Source organism: Schistocerca cancellata, chromosome 7 (assembly GCF_023864275.1).
Source record: "Schistocerca cancellata isolate TAMUIC-IGC-003103 chromosome 7, iqSchCanc2.1, whole genome shotgun sequence".
In the NCBI taxonomy this organism is placed as follows: Eukaryota; Metazoa; Arthropoda; class Insecta; order Orthoptera; family Acrididae; genus Schistocerca; species Schistocerca cancellata.
The window spans coordinates 332,797,359-332,820,132 of record NC_064632.1 but is presented as its reverse complement, the minus strand read 5'-3'; the positions used below and the strand labels follow the sequence as shown (position 1 = coordinate 332,820,132).

General features: G+C 38.1%; 1 protein-coding gene and 1 non-coding gene across 5 annotated transcripts in view; both read right to left on the bottom strand.

The window, feature by feature from the left end:
- LOC126092109 (uncharacterized) overlaps window positions 1-22,774 on the bottom strand; it is a 280,658-nt gene that overhangs the window by 13,448 nt on the left and 244,436 nt on the right. For 3 of the 4 annotated variants that reach the window (XM_049907543.1, XM_049907544.1, XM_049907540.1), the window contains 2 exons: window positions 18,707-18,857; window positions 11,424-11,559 (listed from right to left, as the gene is read on the bottom strand). In XM_049907543.1, the coding sequence (XP_049763500.1) occupies window positions 11,424-11,559; window positions 18,707-18,857 (287 nt within the window). The remainder of the gene's footprint in view (window positions 1-11,423; window positions 11,560-18,706; window positions 18,858-22,774) is intronic. The other variant, XM_049907542.1, reaches the window with a different exon arrangement.
- On the bottom strand, window positions 10,496-10,568 carry Trnaa-cgc (transfer RNA alanine (anticodon CGC)). The gene has a single exon. It is a non-coding gene; the product is annotated as a tRNA-Ala (tRNA).

Sequence of the window (22,774 nt, the reverse complement as noted above, 5' to 3'; positions counted from 1 at the left end):
ACAAAAGAAATTGCTTACAATACTCTAGTTCGTCCAGTGTTAAGAGTATTGTTCGTCTGTATGGGACCCTTACCTGTTGGGTCTGATTCAAAAGATTGAGAAAGTCCAAAGACGAGTGGCATGATTCATAACTGGTATATTTAGCCATCGCGAGAGCATTACAAATCACATAGAAAGTTTGAAGTGGGACACACTTGCAGATAGACGACGCACTAAACGGAAGGGGCTGCTGACAAAATTCCAAAATCCGAACTTCACCACAGATGTAGAGCGTATATTATTACCACCAACTTTCAAATTGCGCAATGATCACCATTCAAAGATAAAGGAAATTAGAGCTCGTACTGAGGCGTTCAGACAGTCATTTTTCCCTCGCAAGTTCCACGAGTGGAACAGAGGGAGGGGAAATATGACTGGCGCGAATAGTGCCCTCTCCCACACACCGCTTGGTGGCTAGTGGAGTATATATATGTAGATGTAGAATTAGTAGTATGGCACACAGCTGACTCTAATCACTGAGTTTTTCATGCATAACAGAACATCAATGGGAAAATACCATTGAACAGGTTTTTTTGGGGCTACAGTCAGTAGCAACACACTGAATATCATGAAATATTCAGTCCAAATGCTCAATACAACACAATAATAGCAAACGCTCATGGATTTCATGATGGTACTAGAAAGCTATGCAAACTTTTTCCACATCTTTGTAACTTAAACCAATGTCTAAGATGCTGGAATGATCATGCATGTGCCATTCCATTTTCAGTTATTCGAAAGCAGTAGAAATCCATTGCCTGTGCTATCACATTTCTAGTGATAACAGACTCATATCCTGTTTTATACACTATTGGACTCACTGTTGCAACCAACAAGAGCATTATCAAAGACTTTCTAAACAAACTGCAGATGGAAATCACGACTACATTGGAAGCTTATGGACACTTCTGGAATTTTCAATCAAAAATTATGTCCACTATTCATTCTGGTCTGTCAGAAAGCTTCCATGAAAACACAGCAGAAGCAAACACCACCTCTAAAGCAACTGAAAAAGAATTAACATATGTGATGATTAAAAATTTCCCATGAAGAAAAGATGGGCTGTTTAATATATCTGTCAGCAGCGACACTTCTGACATTTGTTTACCTGCTAAGTATCACATTTTTTAAGAAAAAATAAAGAAAAAAAGTAGTAAGCTGGGCTATCAAACAAAAAGCCAATGTCTCAGTGTCAACAAAAGAAGCTGAGTTTTTGAAACTGCAAACAAAGACTTGTAATTGATTTGTCTCTTCAGTGACATTGCATAGGTTATACCCTCTACAAATGAACACTGCAATATCAGTCCAATTGACCGATCTATTTTCAAGATGGGTGATGAGTGAGGCAAGTAAGTATTTGTTGCACAAAACTAGAAGTTATTCAAGAGTTTCTTGTTCTCGATGTGGATACATTCTGTAGCAAAAACATGCATTAATATATATCTATTATTATTATTATTATTATTATTATTATTATTATAACACAAGTAAACTGTTTACAGTACGTTTTAGGAAATATCTCTTGTTATTTTGAAACTCCAATATTCAATATCTATGCCCAAATTTTCTAAGTGTTAAATTATATAAAAGCTAGTCAATAGTCCTAGATCTGACTATATTCCATAATGAATAGATACCTTAGTGCATATTATTGTCAGACAAGTGAACAGTTCATATTTTACAGTGCATTTTGCAAAATATCTCATGTTTACATTGAATTTCCAACACTTGCAACATTGGATTAATTTTCCAAGCAAAAAATTCAAAATAATCTTGTTAAAAAATTGTACATCAAATCCCTTGTAATAAAAGTAACTGCTAATTCATTCTACTGTCAACTAAATAAAACTTGCAAAGGAAAGGTGACAAGGGAATTTTTTATTTTATTATTTGTTTGTTTGTTTGTTTGTTTAGCTGCTTGCTGAACTCACAAATGTTATACTCGCATATTTACATAATCTAGTGTATGTACCATTCCTTGTTTCATTGATTTTTTTTGTTTCAAAATCTTTGAGCATGAGTGGATCTGTCATAGGGTAGCAGAAAATGGGGTTTGTTGTGAATCTCGTGGCAAATGGTCTTGTAGGGAGGACCGCAGTTGGAGGTCACTGCAATTCGTGAATATATTCTCGGTTCGAACATAATAAATAAATTTCCTTGAGAGGGAAAAGCTTCTGTCCACAAATGAGAAAGATTATAGAAAGCATCACTCATGCAAAACTCAGCTTGCCTTTTTCTCACAAGATATCTTGAGAATAATGGATGAAGGTCAGCAGGCACATTCCATATTCCCAGATTTCCAAAAAATATTTGACACAGTACCCCAATGCAGACTGCTAATGAAGGTACAAGCATACATAATAGGTTCCCAGATATGTGAATAGCTTGAAGACTTATTAAGTTTTAGGTTGATGCAGAAGTTCATAGTGTTTTTGTTTAGCATGTTGATACTCTGGTTACTATGGGTTTATTTATTGGCTGTCATTTTTTATTTGTAGTTCATTGTTGCTGTTTTAGTTTACATATTATCATTTTGTGTTTTGGAGATAGTGAGTGAACTGTGGACACTAGAAAATGGAGCGGTAAGTGGAGAAATTGGAACATTTTCAACATACTTCTTCTGTTTTGAGTTCAACAGAGGGGTGATAGCAATGGAGGCAGCCAGAAACATTTGTGCTTTGTATGGGGATAAGGCCACTGGATAGAGCATGGCAAGGAAACGGTTTCCTCATTGTAAGGAGGATCATTTTGGTATTAGTGACTCTCCATATTCAGGAAAATCTTCAGGGTCTGATGAAAATCATTTAAACGCATTAATCCATAACGATACATGTCAGTGTACTCAAGAACTGTCAAATGTAATGAACTGTTATCATTCCACCATCATGCGACATTTGCATGCAATGGGGATGGTTCAAAAATCAAGTATATGGGTACCGCACACTCTAAGCCAAATTAAAAAATAATAAGCAAGTGACCATATGTGCATCTCTGCTTGTTCATCTTCAACAGTTCATGAAAAACACCAACCATTCCTGTCCTGTATTATTACTGGTGATGAGAAATAGTGTCTCTATTACAACATTACGAAAACAAAGGAATGGCCGAGCCTAAACAAAGCAGCAACTCCTTGTACAAAGACCTGCATGCATCCACCAAAGATGATGTTATACATGAGGTGGAACAGTAATTGTGTGGTGTGCTGTGAACTGCTTCCCCGAGGTGTAACCAACCACCACTGCTGATGTTTACTGTCAACAACTGAGATGTCTTGCAGACACAGTTCAAGAACAACAACCAGGAAGACTGTGAAGTGAAGCTACTTCATGATAATGTCTACCCACATCAAACAAACAAACAAACACTGTACAGGAGTTGGGTTGGAAAGTTGTTCCACATCCACCTTATTCACCTGGTCTTGCACCTTCAGTTTTTCACCTTTTCTGTTCTCTGGAACAAACTTCAAGAAACTTTCTTTCCAGTTGAAAATGCAATATGAACATAGCTCAACGAGTTCTTCACCTCAAAACCATTTGATTGCTACATGTACAGAATCGAAAGTTATCCCAGCATTGGCAGACTAGTGTAAACAGTGAAGGAATGTACAGAATTGAACGTTATCCCAGCATTGGCAGACTAGTGTAAACAGTGAAGGAAAATATACTGTTGATGACTAAAGTATCTGTTGTGTGTGTCTGTTGTGTTTATTAAACTTATGGAAAAATACAAAGAGCTTATGCACCAACCCAATAATAGGATTCAATATGTTGTCCTCTATGGTGAGTGCTCATCTCATCAGAGATATGCGGGTATTGTCAAGAGTGTGATAGGACTGCTATTATTCTCTATATACATAAATAATCTGATAGATAGAGTGAGCAGCAAACAGTGACCATTTACTGATGAAGCTGGGGTGTACAGGAAGATTTCATCATTGAATGACTGTAGGAGGATAAAAGAGGACTTAGATAAAATTTCTAGTTGGTGTGATGAATGGCAAACTGTACACTAGTGCAGATGAGTAGGATAAACAATCCCATAATGTTTGAATACAGCATTAGTAGTGTGCTGCTTGATACAGTCATGTTGATTAAATATTTAGGCATAACACTGCAAAGCAATTTGAAATGGAACGAGCATGTAAGGATTATAGTAGTGAAGGCAAATGGTCAACCTTGGTTTATTGGGAGAAGTTTTGGAAAGTGTGGTTCATGTGTAGAGGAGAACAGCAGTGCAGCCCATTCTTGAGTACCATTTGAGTGTTTGGTATCTACATCTGGTCAGATTAAAGGAAAGCATTGAAGCAATTCAGAGACAGGCTGCTAGATTTTTTATCAGTAGGTTCAATAACCTTTCAAGTATTACAGACATTCTTTGGGAACTCAAAAGGGGAATCCCTGGAGAGAATGCAGCATTCTTTTTGAGGAACGCTACTGAGAAAATGTAGGGAACTAGGCATTGAAGCTGACTGCAGTACAATTCTACTGCTGCCAATGTACATCTCACATAATGACCGTGTAGACAAAATAAGAGAAATTATGGCTTGTACAGGGCCTTATTTTTCCCCTCACTATTTGTGAGTGGAGCAAGAAAGGAAATTACTAGTAGTGGTACAAGGTACTCTCCACCATGCACCATAAGGTGCCTTGTGGACTATGTATGTAGATGTAGATGTAAACTGGGAATGCCAGAAGGCCCTCTCATGGAACTTCATGTAGTAGAAATAATTTGATTAAAGAACAGGTAGGAAAGATCTATGGCTTTCAGGCACAGTTGGAGAAAGAGACAAAAGAATTGTTAAGGACATCAGAACACAGGGGAAAAGAAGGTGGTTGGAAACTGACAGGTGGCCAAAAGGTGGAAAAGAAGAGGGCATTATCAGACTGTTTTGTTGTGCACACAACAAACAGTTTTAAACTGAACTATGAACAGTAATTTCCAGAATTATCGTCGTCAATAACGAAGTTCAATAAAAACAAGTGGATAACAGCAGGTATAAGAAAGTCCTCCCACACCATGAAATACCTCAGAGTCACAAGAAAAATCCATAGTGCGCCAGAGTTCCTAAGCTATAATCAAAGATACAAAGATATTTAAAGGAAGATACTGCTTGCTACAAAACCTCAGCAAATGACACAGCAATACTTAAAGCTGAAGATAAAAGCAAAATAACTTTGAGGCAGAAACAGGAAATCAGAAACAGAGTCACGGTAACTTACAGATAAAAGATACATGCACCATCAGTAAATGATTTATAGAATGAGCAAAAGAATAGTTTTCATGTAGAGCAGAGAAATTAAACCAAAAATGCCCCAAATGAAATGATGTTACAGTAAAAAATTATGAGGCAAGTACAATGATGTTAACTGTCACAGAGTATGAAGTTAGGAAAACCATGCTAAAACCAAGAAATAAGAAGCCAGCAACATAGATATTCATAGAATTCATAGGCAATATAAAAACCCTGTTAACTAAACTTAATATATGAGCTCTCAGTTCAGGTAACTTTCCAGAATATCTGAAACAAATGAAAATTTTGCCTCTACTAAAAAAAGATGATGCAGAATAAGCGCAATACTGCACGAGATGTGGAAGTGATAGATGTACTCACTGACCTCGCTCATTAACAGTATACTTCGTTTTGCAATCGTAAGAATTGAGTAACAGGAGAAAGAGCAAATGGTAAAAACTGCATGATGATCAGAATTATGGATCACAATAGATTTTGAATTTAATTAAGTACTGAAATCAGAATTTGTCGTAGCTTGCAGAGGCCAAAGGCAAGCACTGTTGCAAAGTGAGGTGGCAGAGTACCAGAGGGTGCCAAGTACTCATGGCAGAATTTAGAGAGTAACATTGAGAAGTTTTTGTGAAGCTGGGATAAAAGTACGAAGAGCAAAAGGTGAAAGTCAGACGTGATTTGTGAGGACAAATACACCTTGGCAACAAGGTGGTAAACAACTCCAAACCTTGGATGGCTGGTAAAAAAAAAATAATTCATCCAAAAAACATATTTCATAAGAGTAAAAATTAAGTGAGAATTATTTCAGATAGTGTTCTGAAAAAGTTGTCAATGGAGAAACAGATGTGGGACACTACAATTTTGATAGAAAAATTATTAGTAAAGTGGCTTGGCTGATATCACAAAAGCCAAAAAAGTTTTAAGACGGGATGTCAGGATGTTGTGTAGAGGAGAACACGTTGATGCACGGCTGATGTTGCACGTGTGTCAAATAGCGGTCCACCTTAATTACATTACAAGCTTTGTATTGTTCATTTGATGTTGACTAAGTCACTGGAGGAAATGGTTGGCATCTTTTATATAGGAAGATAGGTTGCAGGTAATATGCTGAATGTGTTGGTCTACGAGAGCAGAGATTCTCTCAGTGGGAGCATGGTAACCAGCCTAAGGATTTGGCCCATCCCAGAACCTCTCCCCAAAGTCTATCTCTCTCCTCACCCCTACCTTCTACATCCTTCCTAAAGTCCATAAACCCAACCCCACAGGTCGCCCATTGTGACCAGTTACTGTGCCCCCACTGAGAGAATCTCTGCTCTTGTAGACCAGCATCTTCAGCCTATTACCCAAAACCTACCTTCCTACATAAAATATACCTACTATTTCCTCCACCAACTCTCCACAGCTCCTGTTCCTTTTCCGTATGGTGCCCTGCTCATCACTATTGATGCCAGCTTTCTGTACACTAAGGTACCTAATGCCCATTGCCTTGTCACTATTGAACACTATCTTTCCCAACAACTGACAGATTCCAAACCTACAACCTCCTTCCTGGTCTAATGACCAACAATATCTGCACGCACAATTACTTCTCCTTTGAAGGCAGTGCCTACAAACAAATCTGGGGTATGGCAATGGGCACCTGCATGGCACCATCCTATGCCAATCTATTCATGGGGCATCCAGAATCCCAAACCCCTCACCTGGTTCACATTCACTGATGATATCTCCATGACCTGGATTGAGGGTGAGGACACTCTATCCACTTTCCTCCAGATCTCAACACCTACTCCCTCATTTGCTTCACCTGGTTCTCCTTAACCCAACAAGCCACCTTCCTCAATGTTGACCTTCACCTCAAAGATGGCTACATCAGTACCTCCACCCACATCAAACCTACCAACTGCCAGCAATACCTCCACTTTGACAGCTGTCACCCATTCCATACCATACAGCCTATTCATCCATGGCTGTTGCATCCGTAGTGATAAGTAACCCCTCTCGAAATATACCCAGGGCCTCACAGAGGCTTCCACAGACCAAAATTACCCTCCCAACCTTGTACAGAAACAGTTATCCTTTACCTTCTCTCTTCAGTCACCAAACGCCTCCCAAAGCCCCACCATCAGGCCACAAAGGAGCATTCCCCTCGTGACTCAGAACAACCCAGGACTGGAGCAACTGAATCACATTCTCTACCAGGGTTTCGACTACCTCTCGTCATGCCCTGAGATGAGGAATGTCCTACCCACTACCCTTTCCATCCTTCCCACAGTGGTGTTCTGCCACCCACAGAAGCTACACAATATCCTTGTCCATCCCTACACAATCTCTGCTCCCAGCCCATTGCCTCATAGCTCACATGCCTGTAACACACCTACATGTAAACTTGTCCCACACATCCTGCCGCTACCACCTACTCCAGTCCTGTCACAAGCATTTCCTGTCCCATCAAAGGTACGGCTACCTGTGAAAACAGTCATGTGACCTACAAGCTCCGCTGCTACCACTGGGCTGCATTCCATGTGTGCATGACAATCAACAAGCTGTCTATTCGCATAAGTGGCCACCGAAAAACTGTGGCCAAGAAACAGCTGGACCACCCAGCTGCTGAGCACACTGCCCAACACAATGTCCTTCATTTCAATGACTGCATCACAGCCTAGGCCATTTGGGTTCTTCCTACCAATACCTACGCACCTATCCCACTCCTTGTTCCCATTACAGCACTACATAGCTACACAGCCTTCTATTCCACCGACACTCCCACAGTCTTTTTACTTCTCTCTTCTTCTTTTTTTTTTTTACCCCTCCCCCCCCCCCCAATCCTGCCCTCTAGCTAACCTCCCAACTGCATCTAGCTGCCCTACTCTCTCTGCACCTCGTCCCTGTATGCTTGCAGTCTGACCTGGGCAGCCAGAGACAATGGCATGGCATGAATGTGAGTGTTGAATGTGAGTGTGTGTTGTCTTATTCAGAAGAAGACTTTTGGCTGAAAACTTATTTGTCTAGTAGTCTTTTTGTTGTGCTTATCTGCAACTCAATATTTCCGCTATATGGAGAGTAGCAATCCATCCTTTCTTATAATACTGTCATTATTCATCCTGGCTTTCTAATTTGTGTCATCCAATAATAGTTACAATCCAAAAATGGGAAGAATGCCTTTTTCTGACATATTCAGATTACAACAAACCGGAGTAGTGGAACAACTATTCAATTACTTTTGGGAAAAATAAAATCAAGAATAACTGGTTCAGAGATGTCCTTGATAGTTCAGAAGCAATACAAGACATTGAAAACAGAAAAACATTATTCTGAGTAACAGACACATAAGACTTTAACAAAAACAGTACAATCTAACTGATGAAGAAAGAGCAGGTATGCTGGAAAAAAAAAAAAAAAAAAAAAAAAAAAAAAAAAAAAAAAAAAAAAAAAAAAAAGGGTAAGAGAAGAGACTTTAGTGTACTTAGACTGAATAAAGCATGCCAATGTGGGTGTAAACTATATAAAAAATTTTAAGAGATATGAGTTCCACAGGGCAGCATCTTAGGACCAATACTGATTTTGATACACCTCGGTGACTTTCCAGACAATGTTAGACAAGTGGAAAAATTATTTTTTTGTAATGGTAGTAACATTGTAACAATACCTAAAACACTGGAACTTCTAACAGAAAAGGCAAATTAACCCTAAATGGTGAAATATCATATAAGAAAATTACAATGAATGTACGGAAAATAAACAGCAAGTATTCCTACTTAAAGAGGGAAAATAATTCTACAAAATTAAACATTAATGAAAATTTCACCTATTTCGAGGCAACATAAAAATTTTAGCAATTAATATTTACTGTCATTCATAGTGCGCTGAACATACAAATGTACTAGCAAAGAAGAGTCATCAGCATGCTACCCCCTTAGAGGCCTGTCATCAGTGTGTTAGCATAGTTACATACTATTTCTATATGCACTCTTCTTTACATATGGAATCATTCTTTGCGGGTCTCATGTAGATCCACGAAATATGGGCACAGTTTTCAAACTACAGAAATGGGCCATTAGAATAATAACTAAACAGAGTAACCGAGCTTCCTGTAAAGACCTGTTTAACTGTAATATGTGATAATGTCTATCAATCTGTTATGTACATTGGGAACATCATCAGCAATGATCTCACAAACAGCAGTATTCATGACAATGGACAAGAGCCACACCAAACTCAAGTTACATTTACCACAAATAAGCAAACAAAAGCTACTGAACAGAATTTTCTGAAAGGGAATAAAGCTATATAATAAATTGCTCAAGAAGATCAAAAAACAACTAAAATCCATATTCAATATGATTTTCTTGACGTTTATTTATAACCCACGATTCACTTGTGTAGCTAAGCATTGGAACTGTCTTTGCCTTATAAAATTTCAATCTTGTTCCTTTCCTCATTGTATTTTTCAGAAATCTGTTTATTGTTCCACATATATTACCAAACATTGCTAATTTCTTCTCTGCATCTTCATCATACTCATATGTGAAGTCACAAGCTAAATAACTAAAATGTTTGACCTGTTCTATTGTAGGCCACAATTTTTGTTCATCCATGATAATTCCATTTGAAAGCCATACCTGTTAAATAATTCTTACTGCAAAGTAAAGGATTATTTAGATAACACAGAGCAAGGAACGATAAAAAAAAAATTGATGTTATTTAACAATAAACAGCTATCATTCTACAGTAAACTGCTACAGCAGAACAGAACAGAACAGAACAGTTTCATAAATCTTACTGCAAAATACTATCCCCAGGACTTGTGATGACTCTCTCATACAGAGTGAAAGTTTCATTTTCTTGAGCTCAGCATTTTATTCATTGCGATGAGTCGTTAACTTGGCTTTTTCATAAAGGCCAAGGGAACAACACAAAAAAAATTCATTAGAATGGGGAGAGTATCATCAAAGTCCTGGTGCCAGCCAGAAGAACGTGTGTGTGTGTGTGTGTGTGTGTGTGTGTGTGTGTGTGTGTGTGTGTGTGTGTGTGTGTGTATGTGGTGGTGGTGGTGGTTAGTGTTTAACGTCCCGTCGACAACAAGGTCATTAGAGACGGAGCGCAAGCTCGGGTTAGGGAAGGATTGGGAAGGAAATCGGCCGTGCCCTTTGAAAGGAACCATCCCGGCATTTACCTGAAACGATTTAGGGAAATCACGGAAAACCTAAATCAGGATGGCCGGAGACGGGATTGAACCGTCGTCCTCCCGAATGCGAGTCCAGTGTGCTAACCACTGCGCCACCTCGCCCGGTGTGTGTGTGTGTGTGTGTGTGTGTGTGTGTGTGTGTCTATATATATATATATACCATGACATTTGTAACTGTAAGCTGGTTTGCGAATACGTATGATAAAAAACACTGGACACAATGTATCAAAGTTATCAACACAACATGTTAATCTATACCTACACGAAATGATATTACAGGATGCATGAATTAGTTATTTTTTAAAAAGACTTGCCTTTATAGTTAAAATGATATCTCTGATATTATCCCATAAATGATCTGTGGAACTAGCTAACTAATTGTGAGTTTCACAAACACACAAAGCAAGCTGACGTCAACTTTCACTTTGTACGAGAGAGAGTTCTGGAAGGTAAAGTGCATAGTGAACATACACTAAGTGAACGTAAATGGTACACATCTTTACAAAGCTCAAACAATTAACTTACGAACTTCTGCACTATTTGTTTGGCATGAACTAAAAGTCATATTTTCATGGTGCCAGTAACAGAAAGTTTTTGGGCAAGATATAGAGAAAAATTGTAATTTTATTTATTATTAATTAAATTTTCATATGTTTATTAAGTGGAGACGTGTCATTTTTAATGAACCACTATGTTTGTGTCTACAGTGGGCCATGTAAGTATTTTAACTCTGAACTGTGTACTCCTTGATTTTGGCAATGCCAGTGGGCTCTTCAAATTGTTGGAAGTAAATGTGACCCTTGTTCTTTATTCTGCATGTCTAGTTTTGCTATCAGTTTGTGTGTTTTGTTGTATAAAAACTTTACAATGCTAATTAAAGCTTTTTAATCCTACACAATGTCTCCACAAATCATTAGTATTTAGTAATTACAAAATCAGATCTTGATATGGTGTTACCTCAGCGGCACACTTGGTTCTCTAACAGATGCTCCTCTCACATCAACATCCACTTCTGGAAAATACATTTCAACCCTTCCTGACCCAGATGCAGAACGTCGAGGGCTGTGGCCTCTAGGTCGATGATGTCTACCATCTGAAAATATAAGAGTATCAGATTTCTTGGTGCATTTATTTAGAAATTTGAGATCTAAAACAATATAGTTCTATGATCTTAATTTCCTAGCTTAATTAACTTTTCCTAAGCACTTGGAGTTTATTTTTAATTTTATTTTTGTAAGTACTACAAATGCCTTTTCTAGAAGTCAAGCTTACAGCACAACTTTCAGCTGTTTAGTACATATTATGTCCTAATCCACACAAAACCATAAATGCTAGACAAAAATAATGCCACAATTGCTGGAGATATATACTTTATTTGTGAAATGTCTGAATTTCCTTTTGAATCTGGCTATTGCTATCAAATGCCAATAAACTGTGCCTCTTTCCTGAGGCTAACTTTTATTGACATGGTATTTTAAATTCTGGCTGTAGGATTACATTATTGAACTATTCCATACATATTTTAAATTTTTCAGTTAAACTTAGCCCACAAGTTTATGTTTCAGCAGCAGATGCAACTTATCACAATGGATGTCATATTTAGTCGCAGATAGGCACAACAAAAAGATTGTCACAAATATAGCTTTCGGCCAGTACAGCCTTCGTCAAGATTAGACGACACGCACATGCACACGCACACGCACGTGCGCGCGCACAATAAACTGTGCCTCTTTCCTGAGGCTAACTTTTATTGACATGGTACACGCGCACACGCGCGCACGCGCACACCACTCACAGAGACAATTTGGGCCTCAACAGCCTGAGACTGCACACGTGTGTGCAAGTTGTGTTTGCATTAGTATGTATGTGAGAGTTTGTCATCTAATTTTGATGAAGGCCATACTGGCCCAAAACTATATTTGTGACAGTCTTTTTGTTGTGCCTATCTGCGACTCAGCATCTCCACTATATGGTGAGTAACAACGTTCCTTTCCACAATCTTGTTACATTCCATCCTGGATTTTCCATTGTTTGAATGTCATATTCCATATTTTCAGATTTAGGGCACTACTTATACATCAATATCTCTTTAAAAAGTATATTGTGAGTAAAAGACCATAGTAATTAGTAATGTGTTTTAAAAAGAATTTTTTGTGGTGGTGACAAAATACCCCCTCCTTCGTAATACATGTTATTGAAAGTTTCTTGGTATTTCTAAGAGTGTACTCAAAGATATTTCCAAGTTCTAGGTGCTATTTACAAATCAGTACCTCTTTAAAAAAGTCTGTTGTTAATATAAGTCAACAATAATCAATAAATTTTGTTTCTTTTTAATTCATTTTTTTTGTGGGCATAAAATGACCCCATGTTACATTACTGAAAATACATTGGTATTGCAAGGGTTTAGTAAGTTATACTGGAAATATTAGAGCAGGTCACTACAATAGTTAATAGTGGGCTCTTGTGCAGCAAAACCAGAATAATGTTTTGCTACATGAAGCTATGAGTTAATTAATTAGACATGTTCAAACGGTCCATTTAATAACAGCAATGCCTACGGTTTCAATACTGTACGGCATATGGCAGTAGATTCAGTACCTTTTATCTATATATGCTTCCTTGTGATGGAAGTCAGCATAGACTATTGGTACAACAGCATTGGAGACAACAGGAATCACTGCATTAAGAAATTACAAATATATTCATAGCCAGCACGACATTGGGGGATCTTAACTGGTTTCTCCTTAACAAAAAATTGCTAGGCAAATGCTGCTTGCACAACTGGTTCTGTTGGATACTGAAGCTGTCACAAGAAAAGTATCAAAATGAATACCCTATAAATCACAATATGTAATAAAAATACAAGGTGCAATAAAAAAAACTAATGAGAATTCTGGAATTTTGAGGACTTCACACAACCAATATTCATTATTTTTTTAATCTTGTTACTACGTATGTTCCTGATATATGTTTGGATTTTCAGCTGTTTTGAATATTTAGTTTATTGTTGACAGTCAAAAAGTTTATACATGTTTCTGAGTGCTAAGCAAAAGAGATGGATCAAAGAATTTACATTAAATTTTACTTAAAAAAATGAACTTGAGTGAAGCACCACATTCAAAAGGTTGAGTGTGGCTTTTAGCAAATCTGTTACGAGTAAGACAAGAGTTCCAAGTAGTATAAACATTGCAAGAGGGTCAAGAAGACACTGAAGACAATAGCCACCCTGGACGCCCTAGCATATCAATTATGGACCACAAGTAAAGAAAATGATCATCGAATCATCATCAGAGAGGTTGCTTAAGATGCTAGCATATCCTTTGGCTGAGGCCAAGCAATTTTTTTGTATGTTTTGGACATGAAATGTGTAGCAGTAAAGTTTATTCCAAAATTCTTGAATTTCAACCAAAAACGAAGTCACACAGGCATCACTGAGGAAATGCTGAGTGAAGCTGACAATGATCCAGAACATCTGAAAGAGGTTATAACAGCTGCCGAAACATGGGTATTATGTCGAAACCACGGCCCAATCGTCCCAATGGACACTGCCTGAAAAAGGAAATAAACAGATTCGAACACATGTAAGGTTCTTTTCACAATTTTCTTTGATTAAAAGGGATAGGGTCCATGAGTTCCTGCCTCACAGTCATACAGTCAATAAGGAGTACTACCTGGGAGTTAGACATTGGTTGCGTGAAGTGATCTGAAGAAAACTACCAGAATTGTGGCAAAAGGACTCGTGGAAATTGCATCACGATAATGCTCCCATGTACACCCCAACAACAAAACTGTTACTTTGCCTCAGCCATCGTATTCATAGGACATGACCCCTGTGACTTTTTTCTTTCCCTGAGGGTGAAGAGAATCATGGAAGGATATCATTTTCCCTCCACTGATGAGATAAAAACAGAATTGCTGAAGGAGCTGAACACCATAACAAAAATTAAGTTTCAGAAGGGCTTACTAGATTGGAAAAAGTGCTGGCATAAGTGCATTGTATCCGAGGGGGATTACTCTGAAGTGTACACCCTAATGCCTGTTTGTGATTTTTGGCAAACAACAAAACTGTTACTTTGCCTCGGCCATCGTATTCATAGGACATGACCCCTGTGACTTTTTTCTTTCCCTGAGGGTGAAGAGAATCATGAAAGGATATCATTTTCTCTCCACTGATGAGATAAAAACAGAATTGCTGAAGGAGCTGAACACCATAACAAAAATTAAGTTTCAGAAGTGCTTACTAGATTGGAAAAAGTGCTGGCATAAGTGCATTGTATCCGAGGGGGATTACTCTGAAGGGGACAAAGTTGAAGTTGATGATGATGGTGCTGATGAATAAATAAATAAATAAACAAACATCCTTTATGAAAAATAGAATTTCCCTCACTGTTTGACCACATCTCGTATTTGAATTCAGTCATAAAAAAGGAAATTAAGGTGAAAATTAGCTGACTAAGTTTAATTTGGAGTGAAAAGTCAAGTAAAATAGAAGAGCAAGGAGAGGTACAACATTCACAAAGGCTAACAACTGCTGCGTCTGAAATGTGATTATCAGTTATTGGATCAATCTGAGGTGTCGTATTCTCTGCAGAGAACACATTGTGTTGAACATTTGTGATGAATTAAGAAAAACTGGTAGACTGGGACTCAAATCCATACATCTGCTTTTAATAGTAAGTGTTCTTCTAAGAGAACCAGCTTGCATGCCTCAGTTATTCTGATTCAGTTCTCAGTTCAGCATATAGTATCACCTTCTGACAAATGTTCAACACAGTTGTCATAATGGCAATACAAAGAATAATTCCACAACAATACGAGGAACAAACAATTGCTCTACATGTGCCTCAGATGATCCAAAAATCTTATTTTTGAGAAGCCAAAGTGCTGACATAATATAGTTTAAGGAAAAACAAATTTACATAAATACCATAAGTGAAACGTGAGTAAGATTTTATGAATCACTGAGTTTTCAGCTAATACAGTACAAATTTTATTGTCATCATAAAGCAGAATTATAAGCTTGTAAGACTTATAACAAGTATTAACTACACTATTTCACAATCTTGCACAGATATAAAAATCAAGTTCTGGATTGTAGGTAGAGCTAGTGAAGTATTCAGGAAGAATAAACTGATCTCTTGAAAAATTACAAGTAAAATACTACTATTATAACTAAAAACAGGAGAGAGAAAGAGAGAATTAGCTATAGGAATGGAAAAGTAAAGCATGATAAATCTGTGACATTAAAATTTTATTTGGCAGATTTCTTTGATAAAAACCTATCAGTTGGTGAGCCACATCAGTTTTGTTATTGGCCCTGGTCTTTTGATGATTTACACCACCAGGACACGCTGATGATCCCTATACCTGTAACGTATGGAAAGCTTCTAGAACATTTTGGACTTGGACCTGGTAAAATTCAATATTATTTTATGTATTGCGGTTAGAGGACACCACAGCTGTTTTTGTAAATGACACTGTAGGAAATACTGCAACCAGCTACAAGTTTTTTTTAGAAGTGATTTTATTGTATCATTACTAGTTTCAGGCCTGAGCCCATCGTCAGACAGTAGTGTTGATTTCTTGGCACATTATACATTTGTGTCCTCAAGTATAATAAAGTTTTTGTGATTACATAGTTCACAAAAGATTTTACATTGTATGTAAGCTATATACATTGCACTTACTTCAAAAAATAATGCTATTTAGTTTAGCTCATGACTCAGTATGGATCAGAAAACAGAATCCAACCTCTCTCTTGTAATATATAAGGAGAGCATTTCATGAAATAACTATAATGTGTAGAGGTTGTACAGAATGTAAAACATTTTGTAAACTATGTAATCACAAAAATTGCTATATTTTATGATGAAAATGTAAAACTTGCCAGGAAATCCACACTACCTTCTGACGATGGGCTCAGGTATAACAAAATCATTTCTAAAAAACTTGTGGCTTGTTGCAGTATTTCCTAACATGTCAAATTCAATATCTATGGACATTATTGGTTGGAAGACAGAGCCACATGCATCATCAGATCAACTGAATAGGAGTGATGGTGATGTGGGCTCTGATCCCCATGCCATCATGGCCATATCTGTGGCAATTGTTTATTTCCGGTCTGCCTGACCTTTCCATGAACACTGTCCGGTAATCACAGTCTCTGTTACAGTTGTTGCCACCAAGCTGATGTTTTCTGTACCTGACTGATGAATGCAACAAATTCCACGTAAAACACTGATAATTAAATGAAGTGCAACAATGGAGCACATCTTTGAATATTTTCACTAAATAAGGTTCCAAGAAACAAATATCCTGGCCCATAAAGCACCATACTGGGACTTCATTATGAAAGGTGCAGCAGAATTTCAACTTGGCAACAACAACTTTAAAACAAACTGTGGTTATTCTCTGGGTGCAGTGTGTACTGAGCTTGAAGTGAGAAGTTACAATGGCCATAAACAGCGGTAACAAAAGTGAACACAATGGCACTGGTTACAATGACCACGTCACAGTCACACATGCACTCACCCACTCCAGTATGACTAGTCCAATGGTGAGTGTTGCACAGTGGTCAGTATGTATCAAATTTTACCAAGCCAACCACTGAAACATTCCAGGAGCTTCACATGTTCTACTTATATACACAGAATTTTGACACACACAGATTTTTACCACTGATGATGGGAGTCATCAAAAGCTCTAGATGCATCTTAGCAACTGAGGAGTTTTCACTGAAGATTAATATTATTTCAATAGTAGGATTATTAGAAAAACAGCAGCACTTTAGTCAGAGGAGGATGCAACAAAGACTCACCCATGGTTTTGTCAGAATAAACTATCATAGCAATCTACATCTGCATGTATACTCTGCAAACCACTGTAAAGTGCAGGGCAGAGTGTACTTAGTAGCACTTCTCATTCCAATCACAAAGTGGGCACAAGAAGTGACTGATTGCTTAAATGCCTCTGTGCACGATTTAACTAGTCTAGTCTTCAGAATGAGATTTTCATTCTGCAGAGGAGTGTGCGCTGATATGAAACTTCCTGGCAGTTTAAAACTGTGTGCCAGACCGAGACTCTAACTCGGGACCTTTGCCTTTCGCGGGCAAGTGCTCTACCAACTGAGCTACCCAAGTACGACTCACGCCACGTCCTCACAGCTTTACTTCTGCCAGTACCTTGGTAGAGCACTTGCCCGCGAAAGGCAAAGGTCCCGAGTTCGAGTCTCGGTCCGGCACACAGTTTTAATCTGCCAGGAAGTTTCATAGTCTAGTCCCATCTTTTTGGTCCCCATGGGAGCGTTACACAGGAGACTGAAGTACATTTCTAGATTTTTCAGTTAATACCGGTTGTTAAAACTTTGGAAATAGGCTATCACAGGATAAATGGCACCTAACTTTGAGCATCGTCCCATTCAGGTTATCAACATTTCTGTGACTCTCTTCCTTGAGCAAAACGAACCTTAGATCACTCAAACTGCCATCTTTGAATATGTTACATATTCTGTGTTAGTCTCATTTGGTACGGCTCCCACACACTTCAGTAAATTTTGTAAGATGAGCTCTCCTAGAGCAATTCTAGATGACAGTGAAAAAAAAAATATTGAGACTGACTAAAATCAGGCAAAAATCAAACCTGAGGCTAGAGTCATGTGGTCGTGTTGCATTTGTGTGTGTGTGTGTGTGTGTGTGTGTGTGTGTGTGTGTGTGTGTATTGTTCACAAAGGCCTTAATGGCCAAAAGCTATAATTGTGTGAATCTTTTTGTTGTGCCTATCTGCGACTCAGCATCTTCGCTATATAGTAAGCAGCAACTTTCCTTCTCTAATACTGAGACTGACTAAAATATATTTGAACTTAGCATTTTCCAGATATACTCCGACACTTAGCCAATGCCTCACCTTGCTTAGTAGAAGATGACTATGGTCCACTTCAAAAGAAGGTACTGTACATATGCATAACTAACATGAAGTATCTATGACAGCCAATATTGTAACTAAATCACTCAAATCAAACACTGCAGTCTGATGAACACCCTGAGAATTAGTAAAATGTGAGAGAAGCTAAAATCCAGATTACTGAATTCAGAAAATGTCATATGACTGGCCTGACATTCCTAGCATTTAAACTGTAATCACACTGATAGGATACACAAACATTGAAGGCTGTCTGACATCTTAAGAACTGTCATGGAATACTGTCAATATACAAAAACAAGTCTGAAACTAAAATAATGCACCTCCACCTGACGCAACCCTTTCTCGATCTCTGTTCCTATCCTGAGCCTCTGGTAGTGCCTTTCTTCCACTGTTGCTGTCACCATCAACATCTGAGCTCAGATCACCCAGACTGTAACTGCGTCTCAATTGCTGCACAAGACCACCGCCACCCTGCAAGATTAAAAATTACAACACAGTTTCAGGTAGTGATATAATCAGCATACCTCAACAAAAATTTATCAACATATTGCTGCAACATTATGGCATATTCCTTGAAAACAGACACACACAAATACACACACAGAATGAGGCAATGAAAACAAGCCACCGAAAATATATCCAGAATGAGTAAATATATCAAGGAGTGGTTTTTAATAAGTAGTTGTGAATACTGTAATATGGTAAATCCTCTGACACATGCAAGTAATTTTTAGCATTTATAGCTTCTGAATTATGACACTACTGTTGTTTTTGCTTTTATGGAGCTATGTATTTTTTTCTGCGGCATAGGAAAGGTCCTTCCAGGAGAAATTTGGTGGCATAATGTGTGGAACTTGATCAGATAGTAACAAAATAACATAACCACAAACCACTGTGTTGCTGTCTGCACAGTTGTCTACTCTGCTGTACCAAATAAAAACATAGATACAACCTATGTACAATTTGCGTGTTTATTCTACGTCTATATCTAAAAGCTACATTCACAGAAATGCTTCACAAGCCACTATACAGTGCTTGGCAGAGGGTAAACCATACCAGTGTCACGAGTTTTCTGTTTTATTCCATTCTAATATTGAGCAAAAGAAAATTGAGTGCCTGTACACCTCTGTAAGCACTCAAATCTCTCTCATCTTTTTCTCACAGTCCCTACAAAAGTTATTCATTGGCCGCAGCATAATGGCTGCACAGAAAACTTTGGATATAGGTTCTCTAAATTTATCCAACAGGGTTTCATGAAAACTATGTAATCTTTCTTCCAAGAATTCCTGTTTACATTCTCCAAGTGTTATTATGACTATCATACCAAGCACTCAAAGGTTGACCCAAAGCACAGATATATACAATTCTGGACAGATACTACTTCACACTGAATTGTACCTGCATTTATCACAGCACAGGCCCATGTTATAAGGTATTTCACATCTTAATGACTTGTTAGTTTTCCTTGTTTACACCGTGTTTTAATTTTTCCTACAGTCAAGAGGTTTTCAGTCTCATGAGCATGCAGGCCACTTTATTTTTCCTGGACAACTTATCCAACAATCTCCAAATGTTCTGTTAAGATACTTTGCAATTATCTGTGCAGGACGGGTAGGATTCCCAATATGTTGCTGCAACATAGAGAACTTTATGGCCAATGGGATGTCTTCCAATAACCACAGCAGCATATCTGTTAGGAATTGCAGACACACTTGTAGCTATTTGGAACCCGATCAATAAAACATAGATGAATCGCGGAATTCTTGAAAAGCCTACACCACGCATTGACAGACCAAGGTAGTTTATTATCCACTTATCTCAGCTGACACGGATTTTGATATAACTAGTAGTGCATTTTGCAAAGAATGATATTTTATACCTAACACTTCCAAACTCTTGTGTTTTTTTACACTTTCAAAGACAGATCATAATGGTTTGGCATATCTTTCATAATAAAAGTGCACAAGTTCTCTCCAGAATCAGTATGCCAATCAGGCAAAATCATCATGAGCATTGAGGCAATCATCCCACCAACATACCAGGATGAAAATACCCATTTGTAAAACACTGTGTCCTGCTGCATGAAGAAGTCCGTAACTGCCTGCTGCATACCCTCATCTGACAGGAATCATCAACCCTTCAAGGCATGTGATAATTCTGCAACAGTGGTTCTTCAACAGACACGCTGCCCTGCACTCTCTCCATTCTCCGATGGATGTGTACTGGTTTTTGTCCTTTGGCAGCCAAGAAAAGGATAACAGTACATTGGTCCTGTCTGGATGGATCTGATGATAATATTGCCATAGTTCACATTTCCTCATTTATCATACACACATTGGAAAGACATGAATGCCACACTAATGCCATGCCTAGATGTTGGAGCTTATACACTCGCATCAGAATTTTACTACATTGCATATAACCTGCTGCAACTCCCTCAGATGGAAAGGATTTGATACATTGTGTAACTCTGAAGAACTTCATGAGCAACTTGTCCAACTGCTAAAACAGCAGAGCACAAGCCAATGGACATGAAGTACAGAGGTACACATACAAACAGTCCCTGAGTCACGTGTGTTTATTTTGGTACTGTAGGGCAGAGGTTTGTCACCTGATCAGAGACAGTGGTTTACCACACACTTATTTTGTTACTATTTGATAAAATTCTATAAGTTTACTTCAAAGGCTCTGCCCACACAAAAGATAAAAGTATACAGTCCCATTTTAAACAAACTAAGCTGTTGTCATAATTCAGCAGCTATCAACATTAAAAATTACTTGCACAGGTCAGAAAATTCACCACACAATCCACCGTAACTTAGCAAAGCTACATCGCAACACATTTACTCGTTTTGGATGTAGTTGGGGTCTTAGCTGCTTCACCCTATATGTATAACATTCCCTCTTGCATACTTTTTTTCTAATTTATTTTTACCTGTAAACAATATATTTTGACATCTCAGCACAGCCCTTAAAACTTACAATTTCCTATCAAGCATGACTCAGGGTGTGAGACACAATCAACCAGTTTTTGAGTTTAATAGGGTGAAGCATTCTCGTAGGAATGACTTTAAGGCTAGGCCAATGAAAAAGTCAAGCGGAAAGAAAAGACTCTCCCTGCTATGGAGCAGTCACGGGAGAAGTGTAGGCCAATTGCTACAGGAAAAGCCAGTCTTAGAATACCAGGCCACAAGCATCGTGAATTCTAGTGCGAAGCTTAGCCAGGTGACAGACAACACAGGGGCCTTTATGGAGAGATTCTGATGCTGAGGACAAGGTACTTACAGTACAAGAAGCAGGAAACAGCCTGGCTAGCAACACAGTAAAGGGTCCTGGAGGAAATAGGAGCAGCAATAGTTCACAACAGTGTGGGGTTTGTTGAGGTTTTGCAGTGATATGATCAGCCCTGGGTTAACACAGCTGTTAGCCACATGAACAAAGAGCCAAGTGAATTGCTTTTGACTGAAACAAAGTCTCATATCTGTGCTGGGGCTGTTGCTGCAATTTGGAGATCGGGTACACTAATCATGGCCTGCAACTGAATACAAGGGGGAAGGAAAGAGTAGCTGAGCACATCGCACAGAGGCAAGATAACAACCCTGTGATTAATGGAATCAAAGGGCCACATTTTTTTTAGCTTAGAGTCAGGTTACAGACAGTAGCAAAAGAAATTTGGGGGGAGCAGTACAAGACAACAGTATATGTAACAGTTTCCAGAAAAATACAATTAATTTGTTTCATCAGAACATCAGAGGGTTGAAAAACAAGATAGATGAGCTTATTGTATGCCTAAATGATGTGAAAAATTCTGAAGTAATAGATCTTCTGTGAATACCACGTAAGCACAAGGACGGAGAAGTTAAGTATCAGGGAGTATAGGCTTGCACCATTTTTGTGTAGAGCGTAACATAGAAAAAGGAGGAGTTGCAACATATGTAAAGGTTGGACGCAAAGTCAAAGTATTGAAAGAAATGATTTTTGTGTTGATCAGAACCTAGAAGCATGTGCTTCTGAGCTGTTACTGAAGAATACTTCTCTGATAATTGTAATAGTCTACATATCCCTCTAGGAAACTTTCAGCTATTTATGAGAAATCTAGATGTATTATCAAGCTACCTGTCAGACAAGAAGAAACAGTTAGTAGCTTTTGGAGATTTCAATGTAGTGTTCTTAAAAGATACCGACAGGAAAAATGGACTAAATTTATTATCTAGGTGTTTCAATCTAATTTCAGTAGTCAGTTTTCCAATTCATGTACAGAAAAATAGTTGGACAATGACAGGTAACCTTTTTATAGACAGTGTTCATGTGGAAGCAATTTATGGGTACCCAGCTGCTACTGGACATCTGATCATGATGCACAGTTAATGAAAGTAAATGTTATGGGA